Raw genomic sequence first — 25,687 nt, 5'->3', positions numbered from 1 at the left:
GAAGCCTAGAAGGACAGATTCATGTGTTCTTCTCTAAAGTAAAAATTTCCACTACAATTCCCCCCTTTTGTCCCTGGGACAATACACAAAATTTTACTAATCATTAATCTGTAACAAAATCTAAACTCTAAATGATCGATCAATACCAGTATTGTTAATCAACTACTTAATCTACAACATTGTTAATCAGCTAGAATATAATCACTTAAATCTTAAGCTAATCATGTAAAGTCTCACATCAGCGCATCATTACCCCTGTAGGGTTCACATGAATGCTTCATAAAATACATGATCTTTAGTGGATAATATGCTGTTTTTGTGGGGACAGGACCCGTATATATAAAAAATATGCAGTTAAAGGCAAAGCATTAAGCATTAATCAAGTCATAACCTCACTACAAGCCACAGTCTCTACTGTCCGTATTCACCTTTGTCTGTTTCTGGATCAGTCTGGGCAAATTCAGTGAAATAGTCATCGCTGAACGGAGGACTCCATTCAGGGTCATCGTCAATATCGTCTAGTTTCACAAGTTGTTTGGTCGTTAGATTGGACATTATGATGTAATGAATGCATTTGTATATGCAAGGGCCAAACAAACATAATAAGAGTAATTCCACAATCACTGGGATTATCATTGATAGATAGGGAGTCCACTGTCCGAACAGTGTATACCAAAGTCCCCAACTATTATCTCCGTGTTCGTCTCGTTTCATTTGGTTTGCTACTTTGTGCATATCATGCAGTGCATCTGAGATAGACCCATGGTCGTCATCGTTCGAGGGAATGAAGGTGCAACATTGATCTCCAATCAGGGCACATACACCTCCCTCTTTAGCTAATAGAATATCTAAGGCCATTCTATTTTGTGTAGCAGTCAATCTAAGGGCCGCGAGTTCCTGTTTAATGCCTTCGGTTGCCCGATTAGTGGAGTTAATATAAGTGGCAAGCCGATAATGTGTGACTTCTAGTTGATTCCAAACCTGAGTCATCCCATACTGTGGGAAGAAGGAATCAAAGAATTTACTCAGTTTAGGTTTCAGTTTATGTTCTGGCGGAGGAAAGTCATTATAAGACACCTCTCTCTTGGGTCGCTTTATTGGTGAGTGTGAGTGAGCTATGACCACACCTGGATACCTAAACCTTGCTAAAGTACATACTCCTCCCCAGTTACGGGGTAGGGCTAGATACACGTTTTTACCACAGACCCAGTACCAGTCGTCAGCCCTGAGTAATGTGCCGGTGTCAGATGGATGAATGAGGGAACACTCTGCCTGTGGGCAGGTTCCGTCATCAGAATATGGGTAATATAAATGAGTGCACCTACGGCTGGCAATATTACCTAACGGTATGTTTCCTGTACCTACAAAACAGTGTGTGTAGTTCAATTTATGAGGAGGCTGTGCAACAAATGTGTTAACTCTTGTTTGGTTTACCTTGAATGTTCGTTTTGTCACACGCATTAGAGTCCGTAGACATATGGTGGTACCAGTTAAATCAGTCCTCCCAGGACCTCCAGCTTCACACCACAGGGAGGCCGGTGAATTTATCACCAGACTCAAATGTGTGCCATTCTGGACTCTATAAGCATCCTGCTTCCACATGCAGTAAGAATTTCTACAGTATTGGGCTATGGCTTTCAATTCACTACCATTACTTTTCATGGGGATCATTGTGTGTTTACTCGCAGCTGTGGGGAGAATCATACACACATAACAAGACTCATTTGTGATCATTTTGGCAGTGTAGTTGGCAAATTGCCAATTAGTGTTTTCATGCACGTCTCTGCGACTTCTACCAAAGGTGGAAGTCTTTTCTGCATTCCCTCTAATTAACAGGCAGATCATAAGGATGCCAATGATCCCTAAAACTCTTGGGTGATAGTCAAACAGGCTCCTCATCTTAACAGGAGCTTTTACTCATCAATGTTGATCGATTGTAGAAGTCAGATCTTATATTTGTGTTTGTATGGGAGTCTGGCTGTCGTAAATGTGTAATGCTGTCGTCATCTGCTGTCGTAAGTGTCTTTCACATTTACCTCTTTCAGTTCATTAATTTCATTTACATTTGTGTTTACATTCATATGTGTGTGTGTGTGTCGATGTTACTCCTTCAGATGACGCTGCTCCTTCTCGGTGTCGGCTGCTGCGTTGTATCAGGGTTTTCTTCTGACTCAGACACTATACGCGTCGTGGAAAGTCAGTTGGAGCTCACGGGAGAGGTTACTAGCACGTCACCGTGTGCCCTGATGCCCCTTCTCATTCCTCTTTGCAGCTGTCGGGTGTTGGTTTTTCCTCTGGCTCAGGAACCCGCTTACAGTGGCTAACGTGAATCCACGTTGCTCTCTCTGTAACCTTCACCGCAGTCTGCGTGGTCAGAAGTACCTGAAATGGTCCCAGCCACCGCCTGGCTCTCCAGCTTTTCCTCCTGAAATCCTTCACCACCACCCAGTCACCTGGTTTGAGACTGTGCAGATCTGTTTGTGTCACCTTAGGCAGTGCTTCCTTCACCTGCTTATGGATTTGAGACAAAACAGGGGACAAGTTTGCACAATAACACAGCATTTCATCTTCACATTGGCTTGTGGTTAATCCGGGTGTGTGTCCAGGCTCAATTCCTGTATTTGGGGGTCTGCCAAACAGTATCTCAAATGGGCTTAAATTCACTCTCCCTCTAGTTCTCGTTCTCATGTATAATAACACAATGGGAAGGGCCTTTACCCATGATAGACCTGTTTCATCACAGCACTTGGCCAATTTATTCTTTAGCGTACCATTTTCTCGCTCCACCGCCCCTCCGCTGGCAGGGTGGTACGCACAGTGTTGTCTGAGATCTATACCCAAGTACTCTCTCACCCGTCGAAGTGCTTGGTTTACAAATGGAGTCGCATTGTCACTACTGATTTTGTCAGGGATTCCCCAACGAGGAATAATTTCAGACAGGAGTGCTTTAGCTACTGCACTTGCATCCTGTTTGGAAGTGGGGAAAGCTTCCACCCACTTAGAGAACATATCCACTATCACCAAACAGTATTTTTTGCCTTCACTGGGTGTCAGTTCAATAAAGTCCATCTGAAGGTGTTCAAATGGTCGCTGTGGCGGAGGATGGGCGCTCTGGGAGACTTTAACGCCTCGGCCAATGTTGTTTGTTGCACACACTATACATTTCTCACAAAACTTCTGGGAATAGTTTGCAAAGCCCTTAGTGTGCCAGTATCTGGAGACACTGTTATACATCCCCCCTTTTGACGCATGGTCTTGGCCATGCACCAATTTAGCATAGAATTGAAACAATTTCTTTGGCAAACATGGCTTGTCATCAGGGCCGTACCAAACCCCATCTCTTACCACACCTCCTGCTTTCCTCCATGTGGCTCTTTCTTGGGCTGTAGACTGTGATTGAAGATCTTTGAGATCTGCTGTGGGAGTACATATTTGCAACATACACAAAGTTTCGTCGTTCTCTGATGAAAAAATCAGTTTCTGCGCAGCTGATTTTGCTGCTGCATCTGCTTGCGCATTGCCCTGTGAAATGGGGTCATGTTTCCCAGTGTGTGCTTCACACTTACATATGGCAATAGATTTTGGCAACAGGATTGCATCCAGGAGTTCAGAAATCAGGCCATTGTGCATGATTGCTTTACCTGAAGAAGTCAGGAAACCTCTGTTTTTCCACAATGTACCAAAATCATGTACTACCCCAAATGCATATCTACTGTCAGTATAAATGGTGACAGTTTTGTCTCTTGCTAACCTGCATGCTGTTGTTAAAGCAACCAATTCGGCTGCCTGCGCAGAGAGATGCTCTGGTAATGATTCTGCTTTAACCGTTTCATGTTGTGTTACTACTGCATACCCCACGCAGTTGCGGCCTGTTTTCTGATCTCTGAAGGCTGATCCATCCACAAAAAACTCAAGATCTAGATTCTGCAACGGCGTTTCCTGCAAATCAGACCTAGGACTGCAAATTTCATTTACAACTGCAACACAATTGTGTGGTTCTCCATCCGCTTCTGTAGGGAGAAGAGTTGCAGAGTTTAACACAGTACAGCGTTTTACTTTCACATTTGGCATGTCAAGCAAAATAGTGTGATATCTCAGCCAACGTGCCGCAGACATATGGGCTGTTTTCTGTTCAAGAAGAAGAAGCGACACTGCATGTGGGACCAAAAGAGTTAGTTCACTGTATCCCACAATATCTCTAGAAGCATTAACTGCTTTCTCAGCTGCTGCTACTGCTCTTAAACACATTGGCAGGCCTGCTGCTACCGGATCCAATTTAGCAGAGAAGTAGGCCACTGGTCTCATTTTCCCACCATGATTTTGTAATAGCACTGATGTCATACAACCACTTTTTTCATCAACTGTTTGTACAAACAATTCGTTTGGATCTGGAATCCCTAATGTTGGGGTGGTTTGTAAAGCCATTTTCAAATCTACGAAGGCTTTTTCTGCCTCTGGTGTCCAAGTCAGTGCACTGTGGGCCTGTAGGCCTTTCCCATGAGCAATTGCGCTCAAAGGTGCTTCGAGGCCTGCATAGTTTGGTATGAAAGTCCTACAATAAGAGCACATGCCTAGAAATGACATCAGTTGTTTTTTTGTGTTAGGCTTTGGAATGTTTTGTATTGCTGCAACTCTGTTCTGCTCAATAGTTTTGCCTTGTTCTGATATCAGATGCCCCAAGAATTTCACTTGCTGTTTTACAAACTGCAGCTTTGATAAGCTCGCCTTGTGACCTTCCTCCGCTAGATGACAAAGTAACGCAATAGTGTCTTTTTCACATTGCTCTTTAGATGGCGCTGCAATCATGCAGTCGTCCATATATTGAAGAATTGCTGACCCTGGGGTCAGCGTCAGAGATTCAAGACTATTTTTAAGAGCTTCATTGTAAATAGTTGGAGATTCGCAATATCCCTGACACAATCTGGTAAAAGTGTACGGCTTTCCATTGAAAGAAAACTGGCTGTCTGGATGAACTGGTACACTGAAAAAAGCATTAGCTAAGTCTACCACAGAAAACCACTTGCTTTCTGGTGGAATCTGAGACAAGATTGTGTGAGGGTTTGGCACATTTGGAGCTCTTGGAATTACTGCATCATTCACTACTTGCAAATCTTGGACAAAACGCCACTCCTCTGGTTCACCCAGAGGCCTAGGTTTCCTCACTGGAAAAATAGGTGTTCTCACTGGGGAGGTTTCACATGGCACAATCACTCCAGATTCAAGCAGTGAATTAAACACTGATGTGATACCCCTAATAGCCTCTGGCTTTAAGGGGTACTGAGTTTTGCAAGGTCTGTAATCCGATTTAGGTGTTATCTGCACCGGTGCACAATTTTTGATCAGACCTACATCATATTTCCCTGTTGCCCAAAGTTCTCTAGGAACTGCTTGTAATCGGGGATCTTCCCCAGAAATGTGTGTCATCTGCCACATTGTTTTCAGTACATCTGTGTCTGCCTGTGGCATTATCTCAACTGTTCTGTCAACAAAAGCTATCCAATTCAAGTGCATGCAATAGGATTTAGTTTTCTCACTGTACAACACTGTGGGATCTGAACTGGGTTTCCAATCATCAGCTTTCACACATTTTAATGTCCACATCCCTAAATCTTCCCATTTCTCTGTTTCACCTTTTGATAAAGACACATGTGGGTGTGAATTCTCTATAGTGAACGGATGGGCCTTCCCTGGCTTCACATTTATACTAGAAAGATTCACTTCTGCAGTACATCTGTGATTATCCCAATACAACTTTGTCAGTAACAACACATCAGCTTTTGGCTGCATTTCAAACCACTCTTGTTCATAAACTACATCAGGCCCTGTGTGTGTGTGTGTGCTGTGCAGTGCATATCATGTGTGTTCATGTACTGTGTGCGTGTAGGGTTAGTAACATCATAGGCCTTATCCAAGAGTGCTTGATTCACTGAATTCACAGAAGAGGTGCTGAGTTCCCACTCATACACATACAACAGAGGTCTGGGGTCCCACTTAACGCCCTGAAATTCACCTATTTGACTTCTACACACTTTTAATCCGTTTGGGGTGCTAATTAGGCTTATTCCCAATTTGCAGATCAAATCCCTGCCCATCAAATTAATCGGGCAGCATTCAGAAAGCAGAAAAGAAAATGTGAATGACTGTTGGTTATTCTCAACACACCTTAAGGGTGCTGTAAATTTTTCTTTCACGATAATCCCAGACGCTGAAACTGAATTCAGGGATCTACCACTCATTTCTGGCATCTCACTCAACTCATGTAATTTGATCACAGAGTTTCCTGCACCAGAATCTACTAAAAACAAAATGTCTTTCCCTTCTACATTCAATGTGTGCACTGGCATGTGCTTGTAGGCATCTAAACTGTATTTTGCATATGTGCCTTGTGGAGTATATTTCTTTTCAAGAAAATCAATAGCATTCAAAACCTTAAAATTTAAGTCGGAATCAGAAGTTAGCTGAAGCATTTCCTCATTGCATAGCATCAAAGATTTTGACTCACCCATCCCTTCAGGACTGACCTCCTCGACCTGAGATGTTGATGGTCATGCAGTTTCCTCATCATGTCTCTTAGGGCATTCCCTTGCCCAGTGATCTTGTCCTCCGCAAACAAAACATCCACTCTCTCCCCTTTTTCTTTTCCGCCTCTGGCTCTTCCTCTTCCTCTCCCCCTTCCTCGATATCGCCCTCTTCCTCGATATGTGGAAGTCCCTCTCCATTGTGTATGAGATCTCGTCATGGCTTGCATCATCGTCAGCTGAACTTTGTGTGTTTGTTCTTCTCTCTTTTTTCCCTGATCTTGCTTCGCTTGTGTGAGCAGCTTTTCCGCATGCAGAGCATGTTGTTCGATAAGGCTCAGCTTTCCAGTGTCCCACGTGATGCATAGGTTTTTCACCTTGTCAGATATTTCCGGAATCAGTCCATTCATGAAACTGTTTCGCAAATGCGCCTCGTATGCGGTCACTACCCCCTCACTCATATTCTCGGGGGCAGTAAGGCCGCTGTGCGCGTTGTGTACTTCCGTGAGGCGATGAAGATATTGCGCAACTGTCTCGCTATCCTGTTGTTTGCACAGCGCAATCTTTGTCATATCCATCTTCACTGGAAAAGCCTCACAACACGCTTCACGTAATTCCGTTACGAAGTTATAGTACGTCGCATTCCTCCCGCTCTCATGATCTGGATGTCTCATGCACAGATTTTCATCCGGCCATTCATACTTAATCCGCGTTATGTCAGATGCTAGTTTTCTTCCCAGCAGGCGCCTCAGTTCAAGAGAGGTGGGACGAAATTCTTTGCAGAAACGTTCCAACTCCACACCAAACTCCCCCCCCCCCACTTCTCTCGGGTCAGGGAGGTGCTCATGAGCATGCTCAATGTCCTTTAGTGTCCACGGACGGTGTACTAACATAGGGTCTCCATCCGGCCCCGCTACTTCCACCATGGGCATTGTAATCACACTCTGAAGTTTCTCGTTGACCTCTGGAATCGAAGCCTCTTCTCTGACAGGTTCAAGATCCGTAGTCTCCTTTTGCTTGTCTTTCTGGCGTGTACGATCCGCGATCGGTGGAGAGGGTGGGTCAGCCTTAACTGCCTTCGGTGGAGGCAGTGGACTCTCCTTCGGCTCCACACGAGCTGGCAACGGATCTTCGCACACCTGTCGACATGACGCAGCCGCTGCCAGACGTGGTCGAGGAGGCGGTCCATCCAGGTCAGGATCATCTGAAAAAGACTTAAGACACTGGAGACTTTGTGAGTTACTTATTGTACTTTGTGTATTCTGTACATATTGTATAGATGCTCTCTTTGGAGTACATTGTGCTTTTTGAAACCTTTTTTCAGCCTCTAACTTCCACAAGTGAAAAGCTGTCCAGTTTATTTCTACCCTGCTCTTCTTCTTCTTCCCAACATTATCTCTTTCCATTTGGGTCAGGTTACCTTTCAGCAAATCTAACTGCTTCAAGCTAAAACTGCCGCCATCTGGGAAGCCACACTCCGTCACCCATCGCAGCAATTGTGACACAGAATCAGGACCATAATTATTTCTCATTTCACATTAGTTCCAGTGACACACACTGGGTTTTTATTGAGCATGCTCTTAGAAATACTGTTGCCCATGACTATCTTAGTTTATTGTTGACAGTCTCTGCACCAGAAAGCCTGTGCTATGTCCGGAGAGCAAAGCAGGTTTGGGGAAAAGAGAAAAGGCCAAAACAAAAGATAACACAGTCTACACCGAGCTCGTCAGCTCTTAGCGGCGGGTTTTCTCAAAACCTCGCAAACAAGACACCTTTAGCACCTAATCCCAGATTAGTGCCGTGCTTTACTTTTGTATTTTAGGCCTTGCACTAGGTGCCTATCCAGGTCACTGACCTGTCGACAGATCCAGGTTTAAATCCTGTCTTTACAGCACTTTCTACACAGAGACAACCAACAATATTCACTATTAAACACTAATGAATTCAACTATAGTTTTCAAAATAAAACCCTTACAACTTTAGCAGATTAATCAGTGTTCTTTAACACAAATAAAAATAGATTTTCTCACCTTCCACACATCCAAGTACTTTTGATTCCAGCATTGAGGCGGCTCACGGTGAACTCCCGAGTCCTCTCACGCTCATAGCCAATTTTGCGGTCGAGGTGAAGTTAACAGCCTTCAAGGCTCGAGCGCTGCAAGCCTCCCCGGGAATCCCCGAAGTCGACTCTCAAACTCTGAATCCTGCCGACAACGCCAGCCTGTTGTGGAAGTTTTGAGGTTCGAGAGAATTAAAGCATAAAAATATCACACCAACAGGCACGGGCAAGAGTATAAAGGTTTTCACGGTTTATTGTTTTCAGCTTTGCAGAAGGACCCAACACTCTACGTGTAAAATCAGAGAGGAAGGGCCTCCATTATTGATAACACCAGCATTTTATAGACAGGAATAAAATAAACAGGACATGTAAAACCAAAACATCATCCACCATTGGCTTAGAAGCATCGCCTGTTCATCTTCTGACCAAACTAATCCCACGGGAACAGAAAACGTCTCATGGGAAAGGTCTGATTAAATGCAGTTTTAGGAAGAAACAGCTGAAATCTCTAGTCACAATAACTACCAGCCATGGGAAATACAGAAGCCTAGTAGGACAGATTCATGTGTTCTTCTCTAAAGTAAAAATTTCCACTACACGCTCTAGAGATGATGAATGCATTTTTGAGGGGTTGATTTTAACCAAGATCGTGTCAGGATGGCCGAGCGGTCTAAGGCGCTGCGTTAAGGTCGCAGTCTCCCCTGGAGGCGTGGGTTCAAATCCCACTTCTGACAATGGATGCTTCCCTTTGTCTCAGGATCCTGTATGTGAAGAAGATTTCAACTTAAATTGCTGTCTTTATGCCTTTCATCTTCAAAGTGCGAGACCATGCGAGAAACCCTTAATTGCTTTGGATTCTAAGCTACATTCTACTGCACTGGCATGCTTTTACAGTCTCGCCCACAAATGATTGCACAATGAACCAACTAGACTGCCTTGCTGAGATGTTGCTAGAGACCCTGTGCATAGTCCCCACCTGAAGGTTAAAACTTTTGGATTGAGGCCCACAGTAGCATCTGAAACAAATCCATTCACAGCAGCGGTTCAAATGCTGAGGCGTAGGTCTACGCCTCTGTTTACCAGAAAATGGGTAAAACGTGGTCATTGTGTTTGACGATGAGATTAATCTTTTGCCATTGGCATGATTCAAGAGTCTTGTCCATAGAATGTTCAGTAGTGAATAAAATGCAATGCCTTTTTGACTTCAAAGCCGAAACTTATTGATTTGGGATTGAGACCGTCTGTAGCATGTTCATCAACTGAATCAAATCAAATCCCAGTAGTGGGGTGTCAAACACCAAAGAGTAGGTCTGAGCTTCTGCTTACCAGAAGATGGGTGACAAGTGGTCAGTGTGTTCCAAGATAAGCTTATTTCTTGTTCCACTGGCTCAGAATATTTACAAGTCAACCAACTACACTGCCTTGTTGTGTTTTTTTTGTGGAGACCCTGTGCGTGGTCCTTAAAATCAGACATGAAACAACAAAACAAAGACCTTTAACGGACATTCAGAGAAAAGCTGCTGTGTTTGTAGTCGTGGCCGAGTGGTTAAGGCGATGGACTAGAAATCCATTGGGGTCTCCCCGCGCAAGTTCGAATCCTGCTGACTACGTCGGTTGTTTTGTTTGTCAACGGGCATTTGAAACTTGCCATAGGGGACATGTTCCCTAAAAAACAGAATAGTTCAAGATACCGTCCTTACCCAAACTGATGCTGCGCTCTAGAGATGATGAATGCATTTTTGAGGGGTTGATTTTAACCATGATCGTGTCAGGATGACCGAGCGGACGAAGGCGCTGCGTTCAGGTCGCAGTCTCCCCTGGAGGCGTGGGTTCAAATCCCATTTCTGACAATGGACCCTACATTTATTCTCAAGATCCTGTACATGAAGGAGAAAAAAGGCCTTCAATTTATATTGCTGTCTTTATGCCTTTCATCTTCAAAGTGCGAGACCATGCGAGAAACCCTTAAATGCTTTGGATTCTAGGCTACATTCTACTGCCCTGGCATGCTTTTACAGTCTCGCCCATAAATGATTGCACAACGAACCAACTAGACTGCCTTGCTGAGATGTTCATAAAGACCCTGTGCATAGTCCCCACCTGAAGGTTAAAACTTTTGGATTGAGGCCCACAGTAGGATATGAAACAAATCCATTCACAGCAGTGGTTCAAACGCCGAGGAGTTGGTCTACGCCTCTGTTTACCAGAAAATGGGTAAAACTTGGTCCTTGTGTTTGACGATGAGATTAATCTTTTGCCATTGGCATGATTCAAGAGTCTTGTCCATAGAATGTTCGGTAGTGAACAAAATACAATGCCTTTTTGACTACAAAGCTGAAGCTTATTGATTTGGGATTGAGGACCCCTATAGCATGTTCATCAACTGAATCAAATCAAATCCCAGTAGTGGGGTGTCAAACACCAAAGAGTAGGTCTGAGCTTCTGCTTACCAGAAGATGGGTGACAAGTGGTCAGTGTGTTCCAAGATAAGCTTATTTCTTGTTCCACTGGCTCAGAATATTTACAAGTCAACCAACTACACTGCCTTGTTGTGTTTTTTTGTGGAGACCCTGTGCGTGGTCCTTAAAATCAGACATGAAACAACAAAACAAAGACCTTTAACGGACATTCAGAGAAAAGCTGCTGTGTTTGTAGTCGTGGCCGAGTGGTTAAGGCGATGGACTAGAAATCCATTGGGGTCTCCCCGCGCAAGTTCGAATCCTGCTGACTACGTCGGTTGTTTTGTTTGTCAACGGGCATTTGAAACTTGCCATAGGGGACATGTTCCCTAAAAAACAGAATAGTTCAAGATACCGTCCTTACCAAAACTGATGCTGCGCTCTAGAGATGATGAATGCATTTTTGAGGGGTTGATTTTAACCATGATCGTGTCAGGATGGCCGAGCGGACTAAGGCGCTGCGTTCAGGTCGCAGTCTCCCCTGGAGGCGTGGGTTCAAATCCCATTTCTGACAATGGACCCTACATTTATTCTCAAGATCCTGTACATGAAGGAGAAAAAAGGCCTTCAATTTATATTGCTGTCTTTATGCCTTTCATCTTCAAAGTGCGAGACCATGCGAGAAACCCTTAAATGCTTTGGATTCTAGGCTACATTCTACTGCCCTGGCATGCTTTTACAGTCTCGCCCATAAATGATTGCACAACGAACCAACTAGACTGCCTTGCTGAGATGTTCATAAAGACCCTGTGCATAGTCCCCACCTGAAGGTTAAAACTTTTGGATTGAGGCCCACAGTAGGATATGAAACAAATCCATTCACAGCAGTGGTTCAAACGCCGAGGAGTTGGTCTACGCCTCTGTTTACCAGAAAATGGGTAAAACTTGGTCCTTGTGTTTGACGATGAGATTAATCTTTTGCCATTGGCATGATTCAAGAGTCTTGTCCATAGAATGTTCGGTAGTGAACAAAATACAATGCCTTTTTGACTACAAAGCTGAAGCTTATTGATTTGGGATTGAGGACCCCTATAGCATGTTCATCAACTGAATCAAATCAAATCCCAGTAGTGGGGTGTCAAACACCAAAGAGTAGGTCTGAGCTTCTGCTTACCAGAAGATGGGTGACAAGTGGTCAGTGTGTTCCAAGATAAGCTTATTTCTTGTTCCACTGGCTCAGAATATTTACAAGTCAACCAACTACACTGCCTTGTTTTGTTTTTTTGTGGAGACCCTGTGCGTGGTCCTTAAAAGCAGACATGAAACAACAAAACAAAGACCTTTAACGGACATACAGAGAAAAGCTGCTGTATTTGTAGTCGTGGCCGAGTGGTTAAGGCGATGGACTAGAAATCCATTGGGGTCTCCCCACGCAAGTTCGAATCCTGCTCACTACGTCGGTTGTTTTGTTTGTCAATTCAATTCAAGTTTATTTGTATAGCGCTTTTTACAATAGACATTGTCTCAAAGCAGCTTTACAGAACATAAACACAGAGCAGAAGGTAAACATAATTAATGATAAAGGAATTAACGAATAATAAAAGAAATAAGAATTAACAGAATAAAAATTCTAGATTATTATTAGATGTATATAGTTCACAGTGTGTATGTATTTATTCCCCTATGAGCAAGTCTGAGATGACTCAGGCAGCAGTGGCAAGGAAAAACTCCCATAAATTGGTAAAGGAAGAAACCTTGAGAGGAACCGGACTCAAGGGGGAACCCATCCTCATATGGGTGACACTGGGGGTGTGATTGTAATATACAGTCAGTTAAATGTTGTATTGGTGTGAGGTTCAAGGACTTCTGATCTCCTGAGTACCACAGAGTCTAACTGGAGATGTCTCAGGATTCTTAGAGTCGGCCTCGGCTCAGTGGACGTCCAAAGGCTTCGTCCCACAGAGGACGTTGGGAGCTGGTACAGTGTCTGGATGCCTCGGGATGGGTACAAAGAGAGAAGCAGTGGAAAGGGATTAACATATCTGCTGTTCATAAAAATGTGCTGGTCTGATGTACTGGATGAATGATATTATGGGATGTATTATGTGTACGCCTGACTAAAGAGATGAGTTTTTAATCTACATTTAAACTGGGAAAGTGTGTCTGCGCCCCGAACACTATCAGGAAGACTATTCCAAAGTTTGGGAGCTAAATAAGAAAATGCTCTACCACCTTTAGTAGACTTAGATATTCTGGGAACTACCAGAAGCCCTGAGTTTTGTGATCTCAGAGAGCGTGAAGGATTGTAACGTGTTAGAAGACTAGTTAGATACATGGGAGCTAAACCATTAAGAGCCTTGTACGTAAGTAGCAGCAGTTTGTAGTCAATTCTATACTTAACAGGTAGCCAGTGTAGAGATGATAAAATTGGGGTTATATGGTCATACTTTCTTGTCCTAGTGAGAACTCTGGCAGCTGCATTTTGGACTAACTGTAACCTATTTATTAAAGATGCAGGACAGCCACCTAGAAATGCATTACAATAGTCCAGTCTAGAGGTCATGAACGCATGAACTAGCTTCTCAGCATCAGATACAGACAGGATGTTTCTCAGCTTGGCAATGTTTCTAAGGTGGAAGAAGGCTGTTTTGGTAGTATGGGCGATATGATTTTTAAAAGACAAGTTACTGTCTAATATAACACCGAGGTCTTTCACTGTCGAGCTACTAGTAACAGTACATCCCTCTAAATGGGAGTTAAGTTGTGAGAGTTTCTGTGCACTGGTTTTTGGACCTATGAGTAGTAATTCTGTCTTATCGGAGTTTAACAATAGAAAGTTGCAGCTCATCCAGTCTTTTATCTCTCTAAGACACTGAGTTAATTTGGACACTGTGGCTATTTCATCTGGTTTTGATGAGATATATAACTGTGTGTCATCAGCATAACAATGGAAACTAATCCCATGTCTTCTAATAATGTTCCCTAATGGAAGCATGTATATAGAGAAAAGCAGAGGTCCTAGAACTGATCCTTGAGGGACCCCATAATTAACGGGTAGTAAACTGGAGGATTCACCATTTAATTCTACAAAATGGTATCGGTCAGACAGGTAGGATCTAAACCAGCTTAAAGCCTGACCATGAATACCTGTGTAATATTGTAAGCGATCTAGAAGAATGTTGTGATCTATAGTGTCGAATGAAGCACTAAGGTCAAGTAGAACTAATAGTGACATACAGTCTTGGTCCGAAGCTAAGAACAAGTCGTTTGTAACTTTAACAAGTGCAGTTTCTGTGCTATGATGGGGCCTGAAACCTGACTGAAGCTCTTCAAGGATCTTGCTCTCCTGTAAGAAGGAGCTCAGTTGAACAGACACAACCTTTTCAAGTATTTTAGACATAAACGGGAGGTGTGAGATAGGTCTGTAATTTGATAGTTCATTAGTGTCTAAGTTAGGTTTTTTTGATGAGTGGCCTAATAACTGCCAACTTAAAAGACTTCGGGACGTAACCTAAAGATAACGAGGAGTTAATGATATTAAGAAGAGGCTCACCAGCTTTATGTAACACTTCTTTCAGTAGTTTAGTTGGGATGGGGTCTAGTGAACATGTTGATTTAGCTGTAGTAATAAGTTTATCTAACTTTCCTGTCCTGTACTTGTAAAGCTGTGCAAAGCCTTAGGTGAGATTGTGTCACTGGTTGCTCTCATATGTTGAGCGTCACCTATTTTATTCCTGATACTTTCGATTTTATCAGTGAAGAATCTCATAAAGTCCTCACTACTGAAATGTGATGGAATAGTGTGTTCAGATTTCTGATTTTTTGTTAAACTAGCCACTGTGCTAAATAAAAACCTGGGATTGTTCTGGTTATTTTCTATGAGTTTGCTCAGGTGCTCAGCCCTAGCAGCTTTTAGAGCCTGTTTGTAGCTGGACATACTGTCCTTATACGCAATTCTAAACACCTCTAAACACCTTGTCAACGGGCATTTGAAACTTGCCATAGGGGACATGTTCCCTAAAAAACAGAATAGTTCAAGATACCGTCCTTACCAAAACTGATGCTGCGCTCTAGAGATGATGAATGCATTTTTGAGGGGTTGATTTTAACCATGATCGTGTCAGGATGGCCGAGCGGTCTAAGGCGCTGCGTTCAGGTCGCAGTCTCCCCTGGAGGCGTGGGTTCAAATCCCACTTCTGACAATGTATGCTTCCCTTTGTCTCAGGATCCTGTATGTGAAGGAGATAAAAACTTATTTCAACTTAAATTGCTGTCTTTATGCCTTTCATTTTTATAGTGCGAGACCATGCGAGAAACCCTTAATTGCTTTGGATTCTAAGCTACATTCTACTGCCCTGGCATGCTTTTTTAGTGGCAGAAATCAAATCAAATCAAATCCCAGTAGTGGGGTGTCAAACACCAAAGAGTAGGTCTGAGCTTCTGCTTACCAGAAGATGGGTGACAAGTGGTCAGTGTGTTCCAAGATAAGCTTATTTTTTGTTCCACTGGCACAGAATATTTACAAGTCAACCAACTACACTGCCTTGTGTTTCTTGTGGAGACCCTGTGTTTGGTCCTGTGCATGTGTGTGTGTGTGTGTGTGTGTCTGTATGTAAGTGTATAGGCCTGGAGAGTCGCTGCTTCCGGCATCAAATCTAGGTGCCTCAGTCCGCAAGATTGTCATAGCAATACACAGCAAGTTGTCATGGAGACAGCCTTGATCACGTCCCAGACAGAGTCAACAATCAGCAGGTGTCTGTGGATATACATTTACATTTACCTTTACAGCATTTGGCAGACGCCCTTATCTAGATCAACGTACATAAGTGCTTAAATCTCTAACATTGAGTACATTAATGATGGTTTACTTGGTTACATACTTAAGATACCATGAGTTTAAAACATTTGTTCAAAGTTACAATGAAAAAGTGTCAAAGGTTTTTTTTTTAAATGCAAAAGATAAGGAAAGAAGTGCTAGTTGAAGTGTTTCCTGAATAAGTAGGTCTTCAACCGCCGCTTGAAAATAGCCAGTGACTCAGCTGTCCGGACCTCTTGGGGAAGTTTATTCCACCACCTTGGTAGCAGGTCAGAGAAGAGTCTTGTAGTGTACTTTCCTCTTACCCTGAGAGATGGTGGAACCAGTCAAGCAGTGCTGGTAGATCAGAGGTTGCGGGGTGCAGTGTGAGGAATGATGAGGGCATTGAGGTAAGAGGGAGCTGGTCCATTTTGGCTTTGTAGGCCAGCATCAGTGTTTTGAATTGGATGCGTGCAGCTACCGGAAGCCAGTGGAGGGATCGCAGCAGCGGGGTGGTATGCGAGATCTCAATTCCGGATGACAAGACGGCACCTGTGTGTTGGGCCTGCCGTCTGTCGCTCTCGTGTTTGTGTGTTTGGTTGTCTGCTTTGTTCTTAAACTGCTACTCGCTTTTTACCTACGACCACCAAGTACTGCTGGATATCCGAAACTCTGTTGTTAAATCTCTTACCAACCAAAACACCTCTGAGTTGGACTGCTTTCTCAACCATACATACGAGTTCTTTAAACCGCCTTTACCTGAATGTTTTCGCCGGTGGCCCCTCAACATCACCAGGAGAAAGCGAAGAAGGAAACGGGGAAACCGCGGAGGCTACATCGTGAAGCTAAAAGCTCATCTGCGGGCAAACTTTCTTGGGGATCCTTCCTATGAGCCAATGTATGGTGGCAATGCGCTTCGGCGCCCGCTAGATATGTCACACAGGTGCCTTCGCTTTGTCTCACCCTCGCATCCGAGCCCTGAGCATTACCATGCTTGCCGTGCCGGCATCCACCGAATTGGTCTCGGCTCCTGGGGTCGAGGAGTTACACACAACAATCTACGTGAGCTGGAAAGAGCGCCCTCTTCACCTGTTACTTTCTCCTCACCGAAGATGGCATTATTAAATGCCCGTTCGCTGGTGAATAAGACTTTTGTATTAAATGACTTCTACTCTTCCCACAACCTGGACTTTATGTTTATCACGGAATCCTGGATAAAGGTTGGTGATTTAACGCCGTTTTCTGACCTGATCCCCGCAGATTGTACATTTTTTAATACGCCTCGTCCGAGCAGACGTGGAGGGGGCATAGTTACCATCTTAAAGAGCTCTCTATCCGAACGCTGTCGTCTGACTCCGACTATGACATTTACCAGCTTTGAATTTCAGATACTTCATTTAGACTGGAATGGTCCGGTTTGTTTAGGGGTGATCTATCGTCATCCACATTCGACCACGGACTTTATACAGCATCTCACTGAACTAATCGGCAATATTGCTGAGAGTTATGATCGCTTTTTATTAGTGGGCGATTTTAACGTGCATGTTTGCTGTCCGTCTTTGCCCCTTTCACATGACTTTCTGAACTTGCTCGAAACGTTTAACCGATCCCAGTGGATCAGTGACCCCACCCACATCCAGGGACATACGCTTGATCTGGTTCTATCTTATGGACTTGATGTGGCTGATATTGTGCTTTCTGATACTATGATCTCCGATCATAAGCCTATATTATTCTCCTTGTCTCTTCCAGTCATCTCTCACTATTCAAATACACCTGAAAATGTTTCATGTTTTTATTCCCCACAGTTTAGCACTAATTTTAACTCGTATTTTGCCAAATGCTGCTCACAGTTGCTCCTGGAGCAGCCATTACCTGACTTGGATGCTGACCAACATCTTGGAGTCTTAAACTCTGCCTGGCTTGAGATTACAAATGCAACTGCTCCTCTCAAACCTCGCAAGAAAAAATTAAAATCTGAAGTTTGACAAAATGCTGAGACTCGTCTCCAAAGACAACTTTGCAGAAAGGCAGAACGTAAATGGAAAAAGGACAGGCTGCACGTTTCTCTTCAGATATTTAGAGACTCTCTTACATCTTACCAGTCTATAGCCAAATCTGCGAAAGCCGCTTATTTCTCTTCTTTAATTGAAAGAAACCACTCTAAACCTAAGGTATTGTTTTCTATCATTAAATCTGTGACAAATCCTTCTGTTAAATCTATGCCTTTGCCTCTGTTTCTGTCTGTGAAGGTTTCTCGAGATTTTTTAGTGACAAAATCACTAAACTAAGGCTAAGCGTTCAGCCCACTATAACCCATATCTCTTCCCCAATCACGTCAGATGTCTCTGCATTTTTTAACGCTTTTGAGCTCATCAACCTCCAGCAACTGAAGGAGGTGATTGACAAGCTCAAACCCTCATTTTGTCCCAGTGACATAATTCACCCAAAATTTTTAAAGCAAATCTTTCACTCAATTGGTCCAGGCCTGCTGTCTTTGATGAACAAGTGCCTGCAAACTGGCTCAGTCCCTGCCAACCTAAAGGTTGCCACTCTTACTACCTTGCTCAAGAAGCCTTCATTGGACCCCTCTATTCAAAAAAACTTTCGACCTATCTCTGTCTTGCCTTTCATGTCAAAAATTCTGGAGAAAATTGTGCTAAATCAACTTCAAAGTTTTCTGAATAACAATTGTATCTATGAGGTTTTTCAATCGGGTTTTAGGTCTGCTCACAGTACTAAATCTGCCCTTTTGAGAGTTTTAAATGACATTTATCTTTCTACTGACTCCGGAGATTCTGTGGTTCTTATTCTTTTAGATTCATCAGCTGCTTTTGATAACATAGACCACTCCCTCTTATTATCGAGGCTTGAGACCTGGGTAGGTCTAAAAGCAAATGATTTGAGCTGGTTTCAGTCATACCTAACTGACAGAAAATTTATAGTGAAACTGGGTAACTTTTCCTCTGCCCCTGCCGCGCTGTCCTATGGCCTTCCACAAGGCTCTATTTTAGCTCCTTCTCTATTTTCGTTATACATGCTACCCCTGGGCTCTATTCTCCGGAAACACGGTGTATCTTTTCATTTCTATGCTGATGACACCCAAATCTACTTACCAATTAGGAAAAACAATCCTTCAGCAATCTCATCTTTTCGAAAATGTTTAGAAGAGGTTAAATTTTGGCTGGCACAAAATTTCCCGTTTTTAAATGAAGAAAAGACTGAAGTAATAATGTTTAGCCCAAATGAGAACTCTCAGTCCTTGTCATGATCAGCACACCTGCCTCACCTCCGCACCCACAACGGAGAGAATCGTCTCCGGAGTACTAAGCGCTCCCGGACTACACTTCCCACTACACCCCGCTCAGCCTAATCAGGGCACCAGCTGTTCTCTATCAGCTGGCGCACTTAAATAAGCAAACGAACTTGATCCCATTGCGAAGTCTTGATTTGCTAGTGTGTAGGAACTCCCTGCCACTAGAGATTAGGATGGCACCCACCATTTCTAGTTTTAAGTCCATGCTAAAGACCCACTTATTTTCTCTAGCCTTTTCATGATTGCCCAGGGTTTTATGTCTGTTATATCTTATGGTCTTAAACTGGCTATTTTATTTTATTTATTTTTTTTTTTATAATTCTTATTTTAGTTTCTTGTACTATCTTATTGTGTATTTTTTAAGTGTATCTGAAATATCAAACGCACTGTGAAGCACTTTGGTCAGCCGTGTGGCTGTTTGTAAATGTGCTATATAAATAAACTTGAACTTGAACTTGAACTTTGGCAGGTTGAAAACAAGCCGGGCAGCTGCATTTTGGATCATTTGAAGAGGACGGATTGCATTCATAGGTAGACCTGCTAGCAGTGCATTGCAGTAATCCAGTCTAGAAATGACAAGAAATGACAAGCTCACTGAACAAGTACCTGAGCAGTCTGTGTGGACAAAAATGGCCGAATCCTTCTAATGTTGTAGAAACCGACATGAGCGAGTCACATTAACAACATGAGAGGAAAAGGACAGTTAATTGTCCATGGTTACCCCAAGGGGAGGTATGGGGGAGGAACGTAAAGAGCATCTCGCTGCAGTGCTCTTCCAGTGGAGTTGTTGTTCCAACAGCGGCCTTGCCTGAGGCCAGTGCTGGTTGAGGGGAGCCGAAAGCAGATAAGATTGGGATTGTTTGGTCTTGGGGCAAGTAGACGCATTCCAATTTACATGACTACTCTCTTAGTCCATTCTGGTCTCCAAATCGATCCATTTTTTTCCCCAATGCAGTGAGCTTCTGCGTGATGTTATCGAAAGCAGTGAGCTTCACCGTGATGTTATCCATATTGCGGTTAATAATCCCAGCCTCAGTGCTGACTGCTCTGCCCACTGCATCAATCATGATGGGCAGCCTTGGGAGGTTTTGGACAGCTGTTACCATTTTCTGATTTTCTCGATAAACCAGGGCAATGCCCAATCCAATCAGCAGATCTACTGTTATCATGGTTCCAAATAGGTAGATACCTTCAATGTCCTCCACGGAAAGAGCTGCCAGACACACAACCCGCCACGTCTCCCACGCATCCATCGTATAACCAGCTGCAAACGTTCTGGCAGGGCATCAGGTTCCCCCGAATCCAAGCTTCTCGCCAAGAAGATGGTGTCAATTGAATTGAGAGACCAGTTTATCAAATCCATATTCAGATTTTTAGTTTGGAGAGCAGTGCAGAGAGAGTCTCTCAAAGTATAAGATAATAGAAGAGACAAGAGGAGGAAAGCAGGGAAAATAAGGGGGAGGAGAGGGAAAGAAAATGTAACCGCCTTTGTTGAGAGCCAGAAGAGAAGCACCAAAGCCATTGGAGCCACCAAAGGAGCTGCTATCAAAAGAAGGCTACCACTACCAGTGCAAAATATGTGGTCAGTCAGTGAACAGACTTATAGGTTATGTACAGGTTAAAAGAAAATAGTACTGTCCAGCATCTGGGAAGACCATCAAACAGTGGAAAGGGTATCTAATTAAATTAAAGTGTAAGTTCCGGACATTTAACACTAGATCTTTTGTGAGTGTTTCTTTAATTTGATTCTGCCCTATTAAGAAGATGGGGTAGCAGTGCATGGGAATAGCTTGTAGCAGTTATAGCTTGCAGAGTAAGTGTGTGTGAGTAGCATGTGCATCAGCATGTGAGAGCAGTTCTGACTGGTTGATTAAAAACTTAGTTTTAGAATTTTTTTTCTTTCTTTCTTTTAAATTTCACATAAAAGCTTGGAAGTTAAGCAAAGGGGTGCAAGGGGTTGCCAAAGTAGACTGAATACCTTTCTTAACGGAACAGTAGTACTGAGACATTTCATACGCACTCATTACATAGATGGGATAATTATTTTTTATCCAGAGGAAGAAATAAGAAAATAGTTCCTTCATTTGTATTTAAACTGTTATCTTTAGCCAAATGCAAGATTACCTCACAATATATATTTTGGTCAGTATAAGATTGTGTGTGGCGATGCATTATTTTACCTTTTCTTTCTCTCAATATTCTTAAACTTTATTTGATGTGTATTTAGCATACAGGAGGAAAATTAGTGAATAAAGTGTGTGTGTGGAGAAATAAGTGTCATACGTTAATCTTTCAGGTTTACAAAGAACTTAATATTATGTGAAAAGTTATTCTAGTCAAAAAACAATATATTGGAATATCTCTTGCATTTGTTAAAATAAGGTGAAATATATCTGAGTACTGACCTTTCAGTAATTTGTTTTAATGAAAACATTTCCTTCCTCTTCCTCTTCTTCCCCACTCATATTATTCCCCTTCCTTCCCTTTTTCCCCAGACGATTTTATATGATCTGTAATGCATATTATCATGAGTATAATGCATGTAATGTAATGTAATGCACAAATAAAATTGTCTAATTTTACAATAATAATAATAATTGTAATAATTTTACATTTATAGGCCTCCCAAATACACCCCAACTTTTGTTGCTGAATTCACAGAACTTTTATCAACAATCTCCTCTGAATTTGATTATTTTTTTATTGCTGGAGATTTCAACATTCATATAGACAATGCAGAAAACAATTCTGCAATTGAACTGTTAAATGTTTTAAACACTTTCGATCTGACCCAGCACGTGCAAGGTCCTACACACAATAGGGGACACACTCTTGATCTGCTCATTAGCAAGGGACTAAACATTCCATCCACTGTTATCAAGGATGAAGCGCTATCTGACCATTTCTGTGTTTACTTTGATTTATTGATCTGTCCTGCCACTGATGCTAGATCTGTCTATGTCAAAAAAAGGTTCATAAATGAAGACACCAGTGAGGTATTTATGAATGCTATATCAATGTTGCCAAACATATCAGCAGACTCTGTTGATGTTCTCCTTGAAAATTTTAACTTAAAAGTTAAATATGTTATTGATGGTATAGCTCCAGTAAAGGTCAGGATGATCACTGGCAGACGTAAAGCACCTTGGAGAAACACAAAAGCGGTACAGAGCATGAAAAGAACATGCAGAAAAGCTGAACGTATGTGGCGGAAAACAAAACTTGAAGTACATTATAGCATCTATAAGGACAGTCTTCGTGCTTTCAATGTAGAACTAGGCACAGCTAGACAGATCTTCTTTTCAAACATTATAAACAACAACATAAACAACACTTGCACTCTTTTTGCTACTGTAGAGAGACTAAAAAAAACCCCAAATCAAGTTCCTAGTGAAATGCTCTCTGACAACAAGTGCAATGAGTTTGCAACCTTTTTCTCTGAGAAAATCAGTAATATCAGAATGGCAATCAATACGGCCTCATATTGTAATGTGGTCAGTCAGACCTCACTACAACAACCTCAAAAATTTGTCAGTTTCTCAGAATTTGACATAATTGATATAAAAACCCTGGAAGAAACAGTACAACATCTTAAAGCACCAACTTACAGCCTTGACACCCTCCCCACATCCTTTCTCAAAAAGGTACTTAACTGCTTAGAAACTGACCTCTTAAAAATAGTAAATACCTCTCTGCTCACAGGCACTTTTCCAGAGTCCCTAAAAACGGCAGTTGTTAAGCCTCTCCTAGTAGTAACCTAGAAAAAACATTCTTAGCAACTACAGACCAATCTCTAATCTTCCTTTTATAGGCAAGATCATTGAAAAGGTTGTTTTCAATCAGCTGAACAAATTCTTAAACTCAAATGGCTACCTGGACAATTTTCAATCTGGTTTCCGCCAGCATCACAGCACAGAGACAGTGCCCATAAAGATAATAAATGATATTCGCTTAAACTCTGATTCGGGTAAAATATCAGTGCTGGTGCTACTAGATCTTAGTGCTGCCTTTGACACAGTAGATCACACCATACTCTTACATAGACTGGAAAACTGGGTAGGGCTTTCTGGGATGGTCTTCAAATGGTTTAAATCATACCTAAAAGGGAGAGGTTACTATGTGAACATAGGTAACCATAAATCTGAGTGGACATCCATGTGGAGTCCCACAGGGCTCAATTCTTGCACCGCTTCTCTTTAATTTGTATATGCTCCCAATTGGTCAAATAATGAAAAAGAGACAAATTGCTTACCACAGCTATGAAGATGACACCCAGATATACTTAGCCCTGTCCCCTAATGACTACAGCCCCATTGACTCTCTATGTAAGTGCATTGATGAAATTAACAGTTGGATGCGTCAAAACTTCATTGTATTCAGAAATAAAGATGAAACTCTCAAGGTTAACACACAACTTGATTCTAGGAGTCTAAAGACACAAAATAAAGTCAGAAATCTTGGTGTAATTTTAGAGTCTGACCTTAATTTCAGTAGTCATGTGAAAGCGATAAGCAAATCAGCTTACTACCATCTCAGAAATATAGCCAGAATTAGATGTTTTGTCTAAAGACAGGACTTAGAAAAACTTGTTCATGCTTTCATCACCAGCAGGGTGGATTATTGCAATGGACTCCTTACTGGGATCCCCAAAAAGACCATTAGACAGCTGCAGCTCATACAGAACGCTGCTGCCAGAATTCTGACCAGAACCAAAACATCTGAGCACATCACTCCAGTCCTCAGGTCCTTACACTGGCTTCCAGTTACATTTAGAATAGATTTTAAAGTATTGTTACTGGTTTATAAATCACTTCATGGCTTAGGACCGAAATACATTACAGATATGCTAATTGAATATAAACCAAGCAGACTACTCAGATCATTAGGATCAGGTCATTTAGAGATATCAAGGGTTCACTCAAAACAAGATGCGTCAGCATTTATTTATTACGCCACCTATAGCTGGAATCAGCTTCCAGAAGAGATCAGATGTGCTTTAACAGTAGACACTTTTAAATCAAGATTAAAAACACATCTGTTTAACTTTGCATTTACTGAATGAGCGCTGTGCTGCTGTGCTGCACTTTTTATCCAAATCACTTTTACTTCTGTTTTATTCTTTTTAACATATTTTAAACTGTTTTTATTAAAATCACATTTATTTTCTTTAATTGTTCTTTGTTTTTGTTATGATTTTATCATGTTTCTTATTTTCATATATATTTCTTTTTCTCTTTTATAAACTGTTTTCTAATTTCTATGTAAAGCACTTTGAATGACCTCTGTGTATGAAATGTGCTATACAAATAAACTTGCCTTGCCCTGCCTAATTTAGCCATTTACAAATAGTTAGGTGCCCTACTGTGACCTGGGAACCTTTTCAAGCTCTTTTAATCTCTTCAAGCTGTTTATTAAGATCTTACTGCTCATGAAAGGACTCTGCTTAAGTGTATTTGGTAAAGGAATCGTGCATGTTGCAAACATTATGAACACAAGCCAGATCACCTCTTTCCTGACTTGGAAGACCTACCGTGGTAACACCCCCCTCCCCCCAACAACTGGTAGCATTTCCAAGTGAAATGACTTTAATGCCCCTTTTCCACCGAGGCAGTTTGAGTGCTGGTTCGGAGCCAGAGCCTAATTTAGAACCAGTTCTTTCTGTTTCGACCGCCAAAGCACCGGCTCCGAACCAGGAAAAGTGGCAAAACGTTGCTGGTCTAGACTCAAGAACCGCTTGCATTAGGGGCTGTGGGCGGGGCTACTGTTAGCGCATTTGATAATGTACCTTAAGTATACTAATGTTTAATACACTTTTACTTTACCGCAATATGATACATTATCAGCACACATGATAATAGGTAGCTACATGCTCAGGCTAATTTTTTTCTGTGTTAATGATAAAATAACGTTATGTAATTTATTGATTACAACCTTCGTTTATACAGATTACACGGAGGTGCACGTACACGTTGGATTCGCCGTGTTTGGATGTCAATGTAGGTTCACAAAGCCACGAGCATTAACAGTAAAGCAACATCCGCCATTGTTGTTGTGTTTGTGTTTGCCAATGCTGCGCTAACATTGCTGGGACATGTGACACATATACAGTGACGTCACACTCGGTGCTATGATGGCTCTCTAGCCGGTGGAAAGGCAAACCAGTTCTTAGAAGGGTCGCCACTTTGAACCAGCACCAGCGCTAGCTCTGAACCAGCACCCGATTCTTTCCGGTGGAAAAGGGGCATATGTGTATTTTTCATAGAGAGCTTGCAGTACCACACAAGCCAATTAAAGTACTTTGTATCTGTGTGGGTTTTATCTTTGTATCTGTTGATATGGGGGGTACAATGGAGCCTGGAATGAACTCTTTGAAGACAGAGGTTTTCAGTAAAGTAGTACAATTAATCAGTCACACGATAAATAGGTGGATGTATAATAATAATCATCATAATATGCAACTATTGCTTTCTTACACTTTTTAGTATATAATGAGTAACAGATCAAGGTAATGTTTACTTTAGAACGAAATGCAGTAAAATGCTGTATAACTGAAAGCCTTCATGTTTTCTGAGCATGAATCACAGACCTGGAGGAACATGT

General features: G+C 42.2%; 2 protein-coding genes and 7 non-coding genes across 11 annotated transcripts; 7 read left to right on the top strand and 2 right to left on the bottom strand.

Moving 5' to 3' along the window:
• Window positions 1-406: 406 nt before the first annotated feature.
• Window positions 407-8,718, bottom strand: LOC125141298. 3 transcript variants are annotated; one of them, XM_047814315.1, is made up of 2 exons: window positions 8,549-8,718; window positions 407-2,511 (listed from the first exon to the last, which is right to left on the bottom strand). In XM_047814315.1, the coding sequence occupies exon 2, from the start codon at window positions 1,897-1,899 to the stop codon at window positions 412-414; it is 1,488 nt and encodes a 495-aa protein (XP_047670271.1). In that variant the 5' UTR covers window positions 1,900-2,511; window positions 8,549-8,718; the 3' UTR covers window positions 407-411. The 3 variants fall into 3 exon arrangements, with proteins under 3 accessions (XP_047670271.1, XP_047670270.1, XP_047670272.1); XM_047814314.1 differs by lacking the exon at window positions 8,549-8,718 and adding an exon at window positions 6,503-6,631; XM_047814316.1 differs by lacking the exon at window positions 8,549-8,718 and adding an exon at window positions 6,503-6,631 and having other exon boundaries at window positions 407-2,508.
• LOC125141207 (protein NYNRIN-like) lies at window positions 2,257-5,466 on the bottom strand. The gene has a single exon (XM_047813589.1). The coding sequence runs from the start codon at window positions 5,464-5,466 to the stop codon at window positions 2,257-2,259; it is 3,210 nt and encodes a 1,069-aa protein (XP_047669545.1).
• Window positions 8,719-9,228: 510 nt separating the features above from the next.
• trnal-cag lies at window positions 9,229-9,311 on the top strand. Its single transcript has one exon. It is a non-coding gene; the product is annotated as a tRNA-Leu (tRNA).
• Window positions 9,312-10,105: 794 nt separating this feature from the next.
• Window positions 10,106-10,187, top strand: trnas-aga. Its single transcript has one exon. It is a non-coding gene; the product is annotated as a tRNA-Ser (tRNA).
• A 157-nt stretch (window positions 10,188-10,344) lies between these two features.
• On the top strand, window positions 10,345-10,427 carry trnal-cag. Its single transcript has one exon. It is a non-coding gene; the product is annotated as a tRNA-Leu (tRNA).
• Window positions 10,428-11,228: 801 nt separating this feature from the next.
• trnas-aga lies at window positions 11,229-11,310 on the top strand. The gene has a single exon. It is a non-coding gene; the product is annotated as a tRNA-Ser (tRNA).
• A 157-nt stretch (window positions 11,311-11,467) lies between these two features.
• On the top strand, window positions 11,468-11,550 carry trnal-cag. Its single transcript has one exon. It is a non-coding gene; the product is annotated as a tRNA-Leu (tRNA).
• Window positions 11,551-12,351: 801 nt separating this feature from the next.
• Window positions 12,352-12,433, top strand: trnas-aga. The gene has a single exon. It is a non-coding gene; the product is annotated as a tRNA-Ser (tRNA).
• Window positions 12,434-15,095: 2,662 nt separating this feature from the next.
• Window positions 15,096-15,178, top strand: trnal-cag. Its single transcript has one exon. It is a non-coding gene; the product is annotated as a tRNA-Leu (tRNA).
• Window positions 15,179-25,687: the final 10,509 nt, after the last annotated feature.

This window comes from Tachysurus fulvidraco, chromosome 5 (assembly GCF_022655615.1).
Source record: "Tachysurus fulvidraco isolate hzauxx_2018 chromosome 5, HZAU_PFXX_2.0, whole genome shotgun sequence".
Taxonomy (NCBI): Eukaryota; Metazoa; Chordata; class Actinopteri; order Siluriformes; family Bagridae; genus Tachysurus; species Tachysurus fulvidraco.
Note: the sequence above shows the minus strand (reverse complement) of the source record. Positions and strands in the feature narration are given on the sequence as shown.